This window comes from Drechmeria coniospora, chromosome 03 (genome assembly GCF_001625195.1).
Source record: "Drechmeria coniospora strain ARSEF 6962 chromosome 03, whole genome shotgun sequence".
In the NCBI taxonomy this organism is placed as follows: Eukaryota; Fungi; Ascomycota; class Sordariomycetes; order Hypocreales; family Ophiocordycipitaceae; genus Drechmeria; species Drechmeria coniospora.
In genome coordinates, this window is record NC_054391.1 from 5874228 (window position 1) to 5889414 (window position 15187).

At 53.2% G+C, this 15187-nt stretch overlaps 5 protein-coding genes across 5 annotated transcripts; 3 read left to right on the top strand and 2 right to left on the bottom strand.

The window, feature by feature from the left end:
• Positions 1-472: 472 nt before the first annotated feature.
• DCS_07335 (Leucine carboxyl methyltransferase family) lies at positions 473-5061 on the top strand (the record flags this gene model as incomplete). The annotated part of the gene is made up of 7 exons (XM_040804620.1): positions 473-758; positions 814-1850; positions 1958-2608; positions 2663-2962; positions 3028-3476; positions 3545-3799; positions 4581-5061. 7 exons carry the CDS (start codon positions 473-475, stop codon positions 5059-5061), a joined length of 3459 nt encoding a protein of 1152 aa, XP_040654724.1.
• Positions 5062-5192: 131 nt separating this feature from the next.
• Positions 5193-6477, bottom strand: DCS_07336 (protein kinase domain-containing protein; the record flags this gene model as incomplete). Its single annotated transcript, XM_040804621.1, has 2 exons — positions 5193-5929; positions 5994-6477. The coding sequence occupies 2 exons, from the start codon at positions 6475-6477 to the stop codon at positions 5193-5195; spliced, it is 1221 nt and encodes a 406-aa protein (XP_040654725.1).
• Positions 6478-8805: 2328 nt separating this feature from the next.
• DCS_07337 (uncharacterized protein) lies at positions 8806-9462 on the top strand (the record flags this gene model as incomplete). The annotated part of the gene is made up of 1 exon (XM_040804622.1): positions 8806-9462. The coding sequence occupies one exon, from the start codon at positions 8806-8808 to the stop codon at positions 9460-9462; it is 657 nt and encodes a 218-aa protein (XP_040654726.1).
• Positions 9463-9832: 370 nt separating this feature from the next.
• On the bottom strand, positions 9833-11015 carry DCS_07338 (uncharacterized protein; the record flags this gene model as incomplete). The annotated part of the gene is made up of 3 exons (XM_040804623.1): positions 9833-10130; positions 10269-10662; positions 10742-11015. 3 exons carry the CDS (start codon positions 11013-11015, stop codon positions 9833-9835), a joined length of 966 nt encoding a protein of 321 aa, XP_040654727.1.
• A 1325-nt stretch (positions 11016-12340) lies between these two features.
• DCS_07339 (DNA-repair protein, UmuC-like protein) lies at positions 12341-14250 on the top strand (the record flags this gene model as incomplete). The annotated part of the gene is made up of 2 exons (XM_040804624.1): positions 12341-12472; positions 12532-14250. The coding sequence occupies 2 exons, from the start codon at positions 12341-12343 to the stop codon at positions 14248-14250; spliced, it is 1851 nt and encodes a 616-aa protein (XP_040654728.1).
• Between the last annotated feature and the right edge of the window lie 937 nt (positions 14251-15187).

Genomic DNA, 15187 nt, shown 5'->3' on the forward strand with positions numbered 1-15187 from the left:
GTGTTAGTTGGATATGCTCCCACCTGTTTTACTCATACGAACAAACAGGCTGATGCCTCGGAAGACAAACAGCAGCAGCATCGTTTCTAAGAGGAGCGTGGAGCGCCTGTATTACCCGACAGAACGTCATTTCTTCCGTTATTTCGTGAAAAAGTTTCAGAGGAGAGCGCCTCTCATCAACCGTGGATACTGGTTGAGACTGAAGGCTATTGACGTGATAGTCGGTCAATTTTTTGCCCGACCATCGGCCAAGAAGAAAGTCGTCATTAACCTTGGATGCGGCAGGTGAGCTCCGAGCACTCTTGACTTTCTCGCCCTCTCTGCCATTGCCGTCCATTGTTCCCCCTTCCTGTCTCAGCTCTAACGGTCACCTTCTCCCATCGCCAGTGACGTTTTACCGTGGCAGTCTCACGATCGCCATGACTTGGCATCGAAGAACGCTCTTTTTATCGACGTCGATTACCCAAGTCTCATGCTCCGGAAGCGGGCGATCGTTCTTGAAACACCTCAGCTAGTCGAGCTTCTCGGTGCTGATTTTAGCATCAGCGAGTCTGATGATGACCTGGTGTTGCTCAAAAGCCCGCAATACTGTCAAATAGGATGTGACCTCCGTCAACTAGACAAGCTGCGTACCACTTTAGAGTCAGTCTTGCGGCTTTCTGACTGCGAAGTTCTCTTCGTCGCCGAGGTTTCCGTGACGTACATGGATACCCCCTCGGCAGATGCGCTCATTCACTGGGCTAGCTCCATCGGAACTCGTGAGAATGACCTCGTTTGCGCTGCGGTGGTTTAAGCAAAACTGACGATCGATAGCCGAGTTCTGCCTACTCGAGCAAATACTCCCGCATGGCCCAGACCACCCTTTCGCTCAGACCATGCTGAAGCATTTCGACAAGCTCAAAACACCGCCCAGATCCGTTTTCCAATATCCCACGCTCGCCAGCCAGCAAGCCCGCTTTCAGAAACTCGGATGGGCTCATGTTTCTATATGGGACCTCTGGGAAGCGTGGTCGAACGAGTACTTCGTAAGCAGCACAGAGAGAGTCGCACTAGATCATGTCGAAGCGTTCGACGAGTGGGAGGAATTTGTACTCTTTGCCCGACACTATTTTGTTCTTCATGCCTCGACAAGCCGGCTCACTGGAGAGCAAGCTGTCGAGCAAGTGTCGACAACGCCGTCAAATCGAGATTGCCGCGCGGAGGTTAACATCGTATGCCACCATGACGGCACCAACAAGCGTCGTTTCGGAGAGGCGATGACAATATCGGATGCAATGGGGCGACAGTTTGCTCTGCATATGATGGGAAGCGATGCTAAAGGAAGATCTGACACGGTTGACATATTCTCCCTTGGACCATCAGTTGAACCGCCCAGGCTGCCGCTGAAGGGACCCCTCCCTCGCATGTGCCACACGGTGACGGACCTCGGCGATTTTGGTCTGCTTCTTGTCGGCGGAAGGGCTTCTCCGACCAGCGTTTTCTCGGACTGTTGGATATTTTCGAAGGGGGTTGACTGTCGCTGGCAGCCAACATGGAAGCTTCCGACTTCTCTGTTCAGACACTCGACCATTCGTCTAAAGGGAACCTCGCTCGCCCTTGTCATGGGCGGGAAGAGCGATGGCGCGAAAGTATCTGAGGATTTCTACCTATTCCACCCGACGCAGGGCTGGCGGAAATGCCAGGTCCGAGGGTCCACACCTCGTCCGACTTTTGGAGCTGTTGTTTGCGGCACCTCGGGTCCCAGCAGTGGACGGGGCATTTTCCATGGCATCTTAGCTGGTGGAATGGGTCAAGATGGCTGTATAGTCACAGATGAGAACGTGTGGTGTCTCGACATAAATGGTGCCGAGGTAGGTCTTCTTGGCTCATTCAACGCCATTCCCAACAGTTCGCGATTCTCTCCTTCATTCCATGTGGCTTGGCTCTGACTCTGATATTGATGCTAACCATGAGATAGCCGTTGATAACGTTTGATGTTGTGGCTCCCGAGAAAAGATTCGGCCGCTGCTTGTCACTATTCGGAGCGCAATGTGTCGACCTTGACTCTTGCACGCTTGTTTGCGGTGGCGTAGGACATGATGCGTCGTTTCAAGGACGGGAACTTTTGGCTGTCAACATTGATCATGGCAATGAAAGCTGTACCGTTCTGCAGCTTCGGCCTAGAGACGGAGCTGTTCGGATGCCCTTTATGATTGGATCATCTGCGCTGCCTAATGGGAAGAACGGCCTGCTGGTTTTTGGAGGAGGAGCGACGTGCTTCTCGATGGGCACATTTTGGGAAACTGGTGTTTTCAGCATCGCATTGTCCAATCTGCCATGGAACGACGGCAAACAGTCGCCATTGACCGTCTCGTTGGACACAGCCCCGAGATACGTTGAGTCGCGGAAGGTTGTGGGGATCACGAACTATGCAGACGGAGAAGCGAAGACGACAGCCAGAAAAGTAGTGCCGGAAAAGATTCCCCGAGTGAAGCTGAGCCAGGGCATGGAATTTGGCGAGATAGTTGGCTGCGGGAAGCCAGTCATTCTAGAAGGACTCGATCTTGGACATGGTGGAGAAGGATGGACTCCGGAATTGTTGGTGAAATGCGTTGGTGAACAAACAGAGGTGAGGTCTCAGTAGAGGACTTGTCGAGGTTTGCATGAAGCTGACGAGTGGAAGGTGGTTATACATGAATGTCACAGAGACACTGACCGGATGGATTTCAACACGAAGAATTTCCGCTATGTCACGGCCGCTTTCGGAACGGTCATGGCCAAGATTCAAGCCGGCGATAGAGTATATCTTCGATCTTTATCCCGTGAGCAGCCGTCTGAGCAAGCAGCAAATATTGAATGCGACTTCCCAGGATTGGCAGCAAAGTTCCGTTTACCGGCGGAACTAGAAGACCATGTGTCGAAGAACGTGTTCAGCTCGGTTCTCAGAGTGTCGGGTAGAGTGAATATGTGGCTACACTACGATGTAAGTTTTACGATTCCAGGGGGGTCCGACTGTTGTCCAGCCCATGTTGACTGGCTTGAGCACAGGTCATGGCGAACATATACACGCAACTTGTCGGCAGTAAGAGAATGATACTCTTTCCGCCGAGCGACGTGACGCGACTGTCATTCCTCCCCGGGGCATCGAGCTCGAGCGCGGATGTCTTCTCGATGCTCGAAACGACATCCTTAACAGGGACGCGACCGCACGAAGCCTTGCTTCAGGAGGGCGATGTGCTTTTCCTGCCAGCTCTATGGCTCCACACGGCGATGCCGATGTCTGACCTGAACGTGGCGGTTAACGTCTTTTTCCGCGATCTCGACAGCGGCTACGCCACAGGTCGAGATGTATACGGCAACAGGGATCTTGCGGCGTACGAAAAGGGTCGACAGGACGCAGGCCGGATCGCGAGAAGTTTTCAGCCGCTACCGTTGGAGACGAGACGATTCTACCTGGCACGGATCGCAGACGAGCTTCAGCAAGCCGCGGAGGGCTTGTGAGCATGGCCTGTCAACGATGATTATAAGTACATTCATTGAGCGGGGTGTCAAATTGCCAATGCAGGACGTATGGCGTACGGATGGAAGCCAAGGCATCATCGGGCGAGCCGGCGGCCGCCCACCTAGACGACACCCATGAGGGCCGAGCCGATGACCCCTATGTGCATCCCCTAGCAAAAAACGGCCTTGCTTGCTTGTGCCAAATGTGTTCCGGCAGGGAAACGAAAGCAAGCAACGACAAGGACAGAGTTGGCAGGCAAGAATACGTTTTGAAGGACGTGGCAGTAGATGCTATAGCCGATGGCGAGCGAAAGGGGCGGTATGCATACACGGATGCTTGCAGCAGAAGGACAATGTTGAGGTCGGAAGAAAAGGTGGCACGGCATCGGTTGCAGGCGTTGAGGTATCCGGAGGTGACCCGGCCGTGCGGTTGAGACTGCTGTCAGAGGACGGGTTGACGACAGGAGACTTGCAGGAATATTAGGTGTGTCAGGCAGGAGAAACCACTACTCAGTGCAGAGCCGACGTCTATAATAGATGCGGCGACGTCTAGCCAGCGATGGCGAGCCACACCCAAGGGCTACTCCCGTTTCATTTGGGAAGGGTAGCGGCCAATCAACCGACCGCGGTCAACTTACCAGCAGGTTCACCGGCGGCAATACGATACCCGCCCTCGCGGACAATTCAGGGCGCGGCGCTTATAACGGTCAACGGTGTTTCAGTACGGGCGGGTGCCGGTCCGGACCTCCAGTCGCCCTCGTGCCTGTATCGTATCCCGTTGAAACCCTCAGAATGGACAAATCCGAGGCGTGGCATAACCGCCACCCAGGAAATGTCGGGGTGACCACTCCAAGTCGGTCATGAAATCAATTCCGCCAGTGCTGGGATGGCAGAGGTAATGCCTGAGCCCTTCTTTTCACTTCTGTCTACATTATCAACCTGCTTCCTCCATGGTATATAGTATGCTGCTCGTCCTCGTCGTCCCCTTTCCTGTCACGTTCTCGACTCGTCCTGTTTCCTCCCGCCTCACTTGTCTCCCTTGGTCTTTTCATGATGGCTGCAAAAGGCGGCGCCAACTTTGTCTGATACTTTTTCTACAGAGGTGACACTATCGATGCTGCTGACAAGGAGCGGCTCGTCGCACTGGCCTACGCGACAGCTCGAGATCAAAGGCTAGCGCCGAGCAAAATCCTTATACGGTCGTCATTCGTCCTAGTTTCGTTGGTCCTCGCGGCATTGTCGCTGACTGCGGTATACCTTTCTAGAGCCTCGCTGCACCAGACGACCAGCATCGGCGGCGGCAGGAACATGATGGACCCCGACGGCTGGCATGTGACCTTGGCTTTCAAAGACAAGGATCAAGAAACGCGCAGCTGCCACATTGCATCGCACGGGTACACCGATGGCGAAAATGATACTACCCTGCGGAAGGCTACTCACGGGGACAAAAAGCGGGACGACACCCCTCGCGGCCCCAAAAACTTGGGCAAAGTGGTGTGGCCGAAGGAGAAAGGCCTCGTCGAGTACAAGGATAGCCCGATCGCGTACTCTCACCTCCCCGATCCGAAGGCGAAGTCTTAGAACCATTGCTGCCCAGTCTCCGTTTTGGGCGGCAGATTGCGGTGATGACAACCTCAAAAACGATCCTTGTTCTGTGTTAATGCCCGTCGTTGACCCATCCATTCGGCGATGATGTCCCCGTGTTATGCAACTCATCTATTTTCTTGCTTCCGAGATTGTAGGTAATCGAGCCGAGCCCATTTCACCATCCAATCGCATTCAAGCACCTGCCGTATCGTGACCCGTTCTTCGGGCATGGGCTGCAACATCCGGCCCATCATGTCCAAGATCGCTGCCGTTTCTTCGTGGCCGAACTCGTCCATATTATCTTCCCGGCGGAACTGTTGCACGCGCTCCTCGAATAATTCTCCCAACTTGGGCCAAACACGCCTTCCAGGCTTTGGTGTGCCGTCATCGTCGAAAAATTCCGTCTTTGCTTCCCACTTTTCAAACCAGTCGCTTGGCAACGGGCCTAAGACGTCGACAATTTGACACATGACCTTCTCTCTGGAGGTAAAGGCGCTACTGAAGAGCGGCTGCATGCCAAGAATATCCCAGATAGCAGTGGCAAGACTCCAAATGTCTGCAGAGAAGGACAACGGAACGTTCGGCTCGTGACGAGCCTCCGGCGGGCGAAAGTCTACTGGCGTGTGGCAGTCTGCCCCTAGTCGCGACTTCGCGGCCGAGATGAAGGCCTCTCCGAAATCGCCGAGAAGTAGACGGGCGTCTGAAAGTGCGAAAATTTCCGCCTCTTTCTTCATGGAGAGTGGAACTACCGCTGATGACGGGACATTTGGTGGAAGAGCATTGCCATCCACTCTCTCGACCGGGTACGTGAGCGGCTCACCATGCTCCTTGCGAAACTGCTGGATGGACAGGTCGTTGAAGGCTGGCGGAGCCCGGACAAGTACATTGCATCAATAAACAAAACGCGACAGCAGCTTGCGGCCCACCTCCATGAGCATAGCCGCGAGAATGCACATGAGCAACTGCCAGGGTGAGTTCGTACGCCAAGGCGCGAGAGACATCGAGCGGGAAAAGGCGGCTGAACGAACACTCTCGTAGGCTACGGAGAGCAGGTTCGGTGGTGTAGCAAGGGTGAGAGCCATTGGGGCCCTCGACCCTGAACTCGTCAAGCACGCGTAGAATCGCGTCGGAACCATCAGCCGGGGAAGATGTGGAGGGTTCAGGTGCTCGAAGCGCCTTCATCTCGTGAGACAAGGAGTCGGCTATTCCCACCTTCACGGCGACGTACTGTTTCCGGCGAGAATCGCGCCCCAGCCAGACGGTGGACCAGCCACCATAACCAAGCTTATCGACGATCTCGTATCGGTTGTCGAGGACGTTGCCAATTTCGACGGGATGATAGCCGCCTTTTGTATACCTTTCCAAATCCTCGGCACCGTCAATCCATTTGTATTCGGGAGAATAAGTCATTGCCAACGAGTGACGTGCGCGAAGGGCGCGGCTGCAGGCGCAAGAGCGATAAGCAAACGGCGTCCTGAGCTGGCGTACCGACGATGGCCGTGGAACGAGCTTGGCCAAGGAGGTTGGGCGCAAGACGGCCATCTGTGGTGGGAGGGAGTGTTATGTCGACCATTTGGAGCAATTAGAATGGAGGAAAAGGTCAGAATGTGCAATTGCGAGACGGTAGAGTCACTGTTGCCGCAGTGTCGATTTCTTCGATTGTCCGGTGCATGGACAGTTTGGATAAAAATGCGTAGGTTGGATGCTCGCAGCACAGGGCAGCGTGGTGCGATGCATCTATTTCAGCTCGTCAACCTTGGTTGACGAGGACAGGAGGCACGCCGTCATCGTCGCCATGGCGGGTTTCTGGAGCCAGTCATTTGCTCCTCCATGATTGGATTGAGTTGTCCCAATATTACATAATCATGCCACTCCGAACGAACCCCTAACAGATTGCGGGGCATGTGGAAATCGGATGGCGATGTTTCAAACTTGTGATCCACTGCCATTTTCGCGTTCTGGCGTGGCATGTAAGTAATACTTATATGTAATTACAGACAATATGGCACAACTGGCTCCGACTAACTTTGGCGAATTCCGACAATAGGCATCCCTAGCATCCCATTCACGTTGCCTTCGCAATACAATATGAAAACCCACCAACCAGCCACTTTGTGTCTTTTGGTGCAACAGACTCCGATACTAGGAATTCGTAGATTTCGTTCAAGAGATACCAGAAACCGAGAGAATAACTCGTACTACAGAGTCACCTACGAGATCAATATCCCAGCGATAATAGATTGGGTCGGGATTGACTAAGGGCAAAAGCAGATCTTGGACGGGGAATTCATAGTACTGTGTACGCTGATACGCAGCGGTCTGTGCAGAAGCTGGCAGGTTGACTATGCTCCATATAATACGAAACCTAAAACCAAGTATATACAGCACGTCGCCCTAGTAGCAGCATCTGGATCCCCGCAGATATATGAAGAATTCGAATGTAGCAGGGCTGACTGAAGATAGCAAAATATCAAAGCATACCGAACCTATTGTGCGTCCTTCGCAAAACACGCCAATACCCATCAGCGTCTAGTAGCCAGCGACATAGAGTTCAAGACTTCCCCAAAAAACTGTTCTGACGTGTATCCGTTGCATAATTCATTCATGATGCCCAAAATTGTGGAAAGAACGTCGCTTGCTGAAACGGCGACAGAGACGAAAATATTCTCTCTTCGTCTTCGATGTTGACCCTTTCGTTCCTCCCAATGAAGCTGCTAGTAAATCCACCGCCGCCAACCAGGTGCACGACGCAGGCCAACAGCGCATTATGTAGAGCAAGCGCCTAAACTCCTAATTATGCAGGCAAGCCGGTTCCTGGAGGAGCCTGTCTTGCCCGACGCTCCCTTTACAGTCTGTTGCGAAGATGCAATGTGCCACTGAGTCGGCACAGGATTCGTGACCATTTATCTTGAGGTATTTGCTGCCTACCGACGGGTTGCGGACATGATCAACAACATCGCCAAGCGATGGGATGATGCACCGGCTGGCACCCACGCGGGTACATTGGGCCACTGCGCGCTTGCACCCTTCGATGTGCATGATATCGTACTCGTGAACACAATCCGGCTGGCCGAAGTCCTTAAGTTCGAGCGCGGTACAACTAAAGATGAAACAAGAAAGCAAGGCAACGAGCTTTGCTGTCGATTTCATTGTCTGATTCATCTCTTCGAGACTAGACGAGGGCCGTTCGTTGCTCTGTTTCAAGGTCAAGAATTTAATCAGAATACATGCCAGTTTCCAGAGACGGATAGGGTTGCAAGTTGCAATGCAATAGCACGGTGTTTGAACAACTGCTCGACAGGCGGAAAGAACAAGTATTAATACATCGTTAACTCAGATTATACTTCAGCCACCAGTCAATAAGCCGGACGATAAGGTTTACGTTATTCATCCCCTACTATGGACTATGGATTAAAGGTATACAAGTTCTCTTGGCTTCGGAACCCGCCGTTTCCGGTTAATCATCGGGCTTGTGGCACCTATGGTTCAGTTTAAGTACACCAAAGGGAAATACTCCGCAATAATTCGCACGGAGTACGGAGTACAGTGCACATCTTTCTCAGAGTACGGAGTACTTGTGCAGGTACACGAACTCTGTACTTAAGTACTATTTCGTACTCCGAAATAATAGGCTGGATACTCCAAAGCAAGCCAATGTGAACTGTGCATCGAATGCATCAGTCGTGATCGACCCAGCATTCAATTCAGCATACGCCCATCGTTTCTTGTGAATCAGCTATGGGATCTTCCTCATCTAAAGTGTCTACGGTGACCAGCCGTTCAGGCGCTGGCCGCAAGTTCCCTACGAGGGCTCCGAATTCTTCGATTCCTCCTCGCCTCCCACTATTGAGGGCAACCCCGTCTCCAACATCGCTGGATCCAGCGTCTTCGGATCATGGTAAGGGGCAATCTGCCGGGACTCAAACAGGCTCAATTCCAGGTCAATCACAAGCTAACACCAATTCCTGTGAATCCATAGCCATCCGTGCCAACCCCGGGAATCCTCAATTCGCCTCAGACAGCACCTTCTCTGAGCGCCTTCATCGCATGGGTGTCGTTCTACCCAACCCAGGGTCCAGGTCTTCGCGCATAGCGAATGCATCTCCTGGAGGAGATCACACAGCTCCTTTCTTCCCCACTACGAGCCGAAATACAACGCTATCCGCCCTCGCAGCTAGGCGGGCCCTCCAAGACGTTGCCGACCAGGAGCTCGAAAAGATGGGCAGTCGTGGATTCCATGGCCGGCGCTTTCTCGATATTCGTTCTATTGTCGACGCCATGCGGATGTGTGATCGCGGCGTGCCCCAATCTGAAATTGAAAAGAGACTGAAGCTTCAACCCGGCGTCTTGAGCAGATTAGGCTATCCAACATTCCTGACAAATGCTGCCAGTTGAGTGGCAATCGCAACACAACCTGACCTACACCGTATTTTCCGTTGCGGATATGTCTATCTCCCCCCGAGCATCCTTGCTTTGTGCCCTGCTTCTATCATAGATGCAAGGAGTCATAGGCATGAGCATCGGTTGGCAAGAATGAGTGACGGACGAGGCACACAGGCCGAAAGCCTATGTTGTCATATGCCAACGATGTGGCCATGGCCCGTTTACGACCCTAGTTCGTTTTCTGGTCATGTTTTGCTTGAGCTCGTCTCCTCGGCTTTCCCTTACAAGCGCGCACATCCGACAGGGGTTCATGGGCGACCGAAATGTCGGACTTGACGTCCGACGACAGGATTCCCATACCGTCCTTGTCATGGCGCATGAGTTACCATGCTGCATGGCCACCGTCGATACGAAGGTCACTGCCAGTCATAAAGCTGCTTGCATCGCTGAGAAGAAAGACAGCCGCGCCGCGATACTCTCTGGGCAAGCTGATCCGATCCAGCATATTTTCCTTGGACCACACCTCTCTGCGCTCAGGGGCGCAGTCCAAAAGGGGCTGCAGCATCTGCGTCATGATATACCCTGGCGATAACGTATTGACACGGATGCCATACCCGCCCCACTCGGCTGCTAAGCTGCGGCACAGTTGAAGCACGGCTCCCTTGGATGCATTGTACGGCCTGAGGTGGAATGGCTTTTCGTCAGTACATACGACATCTGAAGCCGTTCTCGATTACACCAAGCATAATATGACATTCATTGGCTGGGAATGTGCGAGGAGGGGGGAGCGGGTCGAAGCCAATGCGTTCCCTACTTACGAAGCGTTCATGCCCCGGTTGGCAATTGTGCCGCTCATGCTGGCAATCAGGCAGATACTTCCTGGGTGCTTCAAACGAATCATCTGACGGGCGGCTGCCTGGGCCGTCATGAAAGCGCCAGTGACGTTTATACTCATCATCCTGTCGACCTCCTCCGGCGCACACTCGAGCGCCGTCATTTCGTGGTTGATGCCTGCAGCAGCAATCAGTCCGTCGAGACGGCTAGCCTTTTCAGCAATCGACTCCATGATCCTGTTCAGCTCGTCAACATTTCTGACATCGGCCTGGTGGTATGTCAAAGTTGTGCCTAGTTCGTTGCCCAGTCGTTTCGTCACTTCGGAGAACATCGAGCAAGGGTCCTTGGCAGGGGAGGGCAACCTATCGATGCAGTGCACTGGGTTACGACGTATATCAGCCAAGTATCTATCGTGCATCACTCAACAGATCGAAGGGAGGAAAGAAAAAAACCCTACCCGTGGCGCCTGCTTCGAGCAAAGCCTCGGCCTGCACGAGTCCGAGGCCCCTGGCGCCGCCGGAGACAACGATGACCCTGTCTTTAAGACTGAACTCGGGGAGCAGATGCGACCGAGGCGACGACGACGAGTAATTCTGCGACGGTGCCGTTTGCCGCTCACGGTAGGCTGGGCTGGCAATGCAGTGGAGTCGGCCGGAGATCGGAGCTGCCGCATTGAGGCCGGCCAGGGGCAGCCGGCCCAGATGCCTGAGTGTGATGGCGATTCTCGACATATGACGTGAGAATGGATGTCGACTGGTGTGCGTTTCGAGTGTGCTTAGCCAAGACGCTAATGTCATTCCATCCAACGGAGCGCACGATGGCTAGAAGAGGAGGAGACGGGGCAAAACAGGAGATGAGAGACGGACTGGCGGACAGATTTCCTTGGAGCCGGCTGTGCTAGGTAATTTCGAGTTGTGAGAAGCGACAAGTCGTTGGGCGTTGACAATTGTGGAAGAGAGCCGTTTTATAACAGCGAGGCGCCGTGTTCGTAAGCGAGCTTCAATACCATAGCATCGTATCATGCCAAAGCGAGCCGCAAGTACGTTCTTGGCATTGATGGGTTGCCATCGAGTAGACAGGTATACCATGGTAAAGCAGGACATCACGACCATGGCAGCGGCGAATCACGCCTGCTGCTACTGGGACGACGATGCCTTGTGCAGGCAGGCTTAATGCTGGTAGTACGACGCTGCCAACATGACGGTACTGTGCCATGCGACTACGGCACTGGTATGGAGCCCAGCTGAGAAATAAATATGAGTGCGCCACGATTATTCACGTAGCAGGATACAGGTGCTGAGAGCACGGCGGGAACGAAGATGGACACGGGGAGAAAAACGGAGAAAAACGATGAAGAGAGACAGAGCTGCATGACGGAACTGCTTCGTCGTACGACAGCGGCCCACAGCGGTAGGAGAGAGGTAAGGACGGTCAGAACTCAGCAGGGTAAGGGAAGCGATGAGTATGCAGGGCGTGACGGATGAGAACTCGAACAGGGGAGGTGCGGGCGTCATTCGCTACGGATGCCGTTGGGAAGCGCGGGGATCGAGCAAGGGGGATGAAAAATTGGCCCAGCCGTGCGTCATCGCCGCCGTTCAGCAGTCAAGAGGAGGAAGCCGAGAGCTCGGCGGTGCAGCCGAGTGTTGAACCAATGTTACGGAGTACAACGTACTTATACACATGTAATGCTGCTCCGTACTCCGCACAAACTGTTGATGATTATACGGAGTACAGTACTTCGAATCACATACGACGAGTTACGTAATTTCCCAACATCCATGGGAACTATGATACTAGCCCTCCGAACTCCGTACTCCGTACTGTACAGTACTCCCTATTGGGCAAAACGTGTACCACGTGACTACGCGACGTGTCAGATCCTCTCACCTCACGCCACGCGATTCACGATTCACGTTCACGATGCCTACAGTACTCTGTCTGACGTAGTTAATGTCTGCCTCGACGCTCCCCCATGAATACGTCACAGCCATGCAATACCCCGTTCTTGCTTGACAAAGCTCTGGTATGATCAAGTCAATATGCATATTCGGTGGAAATGGCCACATCAGACAGTACGACCGATGTTCGGCAAAACGCAGCAGGGGACAATGGTGCAAGCTCGCTCAAATATCGCTTGTTGGGTCCGTCCCTGACCAAAGCCGGTCAAGAGCAAGTTGATCAGAGCAAGGTACGTCCCATAATTCGAGAATTTATTCGGTGGGCTTATCGGAGGCCCGCCCCCGCCAGGTTTCCGACGTCATCTACAACGCTTCCAGAGGGTCCAAGTTCTTCAATCAAGAAGAGGCCCGCGACAAGATCCTGACCGAAAAGATTGCCCAAATGCTGGAACGGAAGCGTCAACTAGAAAAGCATGGCACCGGCCAAGAACTCCGTCATGCCGACAAGTTCATCACGGAGCTCGAAGCTACACGCGACCTCACCCAACACATCGTACACATCGACTGTGACTCCTTTTTCGCAGCTGTCGAGCAGATAGAAAGGCCAGAGCTCAAGGAAATGCCCTTTGCCGTTGGCGGTAGTGTCCTGACAACCTGCAACTATGTGGCCCGCCAATTTGGTTGCCGTTCCGGCATGGCCGGCTTCGTCGCCAAAAAGCTGTGTCCGGAGCTAATTCTAATCAAGCCGAACTTTCAAAAGTACACTGCAAAGGCCCAGGAGATAAGAGAGATCCTGGTGGAATACGATGCTCAGTTTGAAAGCGCAAGCATAGACGAGGCTTACCTCAACATTACGGCATACTGCGCGAGCCACGACATTGGACCTGCAGAGATGGTCGAGCAGATGAGGCGAGAGATCCACCAAAAAACCAACATCACCGTTTCAGCGGGCATAGCAGCCAACACGAAGCTCGCCAAGATCTGCTCCAACTTGAACAAGCCCAACGGGCAGTACGTTTTGCCAAGAGACAGAAATGCTATCTTGACCTTTATGAGAGACCTCTCGACGAGGAAGGTTCATGGCATCGGTCGAGTTTTGGAGCGTGAGCTCCTGGAGATAGGCGTCAAGACGTGCGGCGACATCTACCATCAGAGGCAGTATCTTCGTCAACTGTTGGGGAAGAAGACGTTTGAGTTTTTGTTGACCTGCTACCTTGGCTTGGGGCGCACGCGAGTCCAACCAAGCGAAGAATACGAAAGGAAGAGTGTCGGTACCGAGAGCACCTTTGGCGAGATATCCGACCCCATAACGCTGCGAGAAAAGCTGCGGCGGACAGCCGAGGAATTGGAGGGGCATATGAAACGAGCGGAATGCAAGGGACGGACCTTGTGCTTGAAGGTGAAGCTCCATACATTTGAAGTACTCACCCGTCAGGTCGTCACCCCACGCGCCATATGTCTCGCCGACGACCTTTACAACTATTCATTACCTATGCTTGCGAAGCTGGAAAGGGATGTGCCAGGCATCAAGCTTCGCCTTCTAGGCCTACGCTGTACCCATCTAGCCAGCTCCAAAAAGCCGGACGCAGCGGCCTTTTTCGGACCTCAATGCCGCAAAGCCGTCGTGGATGATGCGGGATATGCCCCGAGCATTTCTTCGAACGCATCTAATGAGGAGGCAAGCTGGAAGATGATTCTTGAGGGAGAAGAGTATCCCGACCTGGATGACGCCACCGCAGACATGGATTCTCCGGAGCCCCGATCCGACGAATCGGGCAGACTGTCGTATGGCCTCGACAAGCGGGAGACAGCGCCCAGCTCGAAGAAGCACCATCTGGAAGAAGCCGAGGATTTATGGGACTGTCCTGTGTGTTCCAGGCCCCAGGTGACAAACCAGCGTCAGTTCAACGAGCACATCGACTCATGTCTGTCCCGTCAGACTATCCGCGATGCCATCCGCGCCGATCGCGACCCCCCTAGCGCTGCAGAGAATGAGCAACAAGGAACAGCCAAAGAAGGGAGGGTAGGTGCAGCAAGGCCCAAACAACGGAAGCTATCGTTCAAATAAGAATTGGAGTGCCGATTGCAACAAGCCCTCCTTTTGTCCGCCTCACACGTTTACGTCCAAAAGGCAATGGGTCGAAATCAGCAAGCTCCAATGTATGTTTGTCGTATATAGCGCTCGCAGCCATAGGAGGCTGGTATACAGGAATGTCGTCCGTCGAGGCCGGTTCCTCGCGACATCTTTATCTCTAGAAAGGTTATGGGCTATGTGATACCCCTTTCTTTGACCGACGAGCTGTGCCTATCTAGGGTCCATTAAGTAGGCTTAGACAGTGTGTGTACTATTTCGCAGCCTGCGTTCCCATTAGCCTAGCAGGGCCATTGCCATTGTAAGGCCGGGTGATTCTCCTGGGGTATCGCCACGCATGGCGAGGCCTGGCTATGGAGTTTACAGTAATAGTAGTGGCCAGTACATGTGTTCTGTAAATATCGTGTGCCAGTGCTACACATTCCAAGCAGCAACTGGGACATTGCTTCATCCCACATGCACTCGGCCTGTATCCAGGCTCCGTGGTCAAGATCCAAATGCTACAGAGTACCGTACTGTGCCACGCTGAATTTCAGACTTTTTTTTGTATACGGAGTACGGAGTGCTGCGTTCAGCATTATAATAATATATCGTTCTCCGCAGCTCAAGTTCATTGATGGCTTACTAAGCGCTTCCTGTTGATTCGGAGGGTGGCCTCTGACTCCCTCCCAAACAAGGTAATAGTGCCAAAATGTGGGGGGTACGTGTACTGTACGCACTTAATAATAATGCCTTCGCATTTTGGTTAGTCTTGTCGTAGATTTGCCCCCCCTTCCCCATATAAAGAGTCAGCTAAAATAGTTGGAGCAATTGTTTTCGCAGCTCCGAAACTATGATACCATATTTTTCGGACCCCAGGAGAACCAAGCATCGAGTCGATACGACCATCTAGTCCTTACAGCCCTTGCAGCCT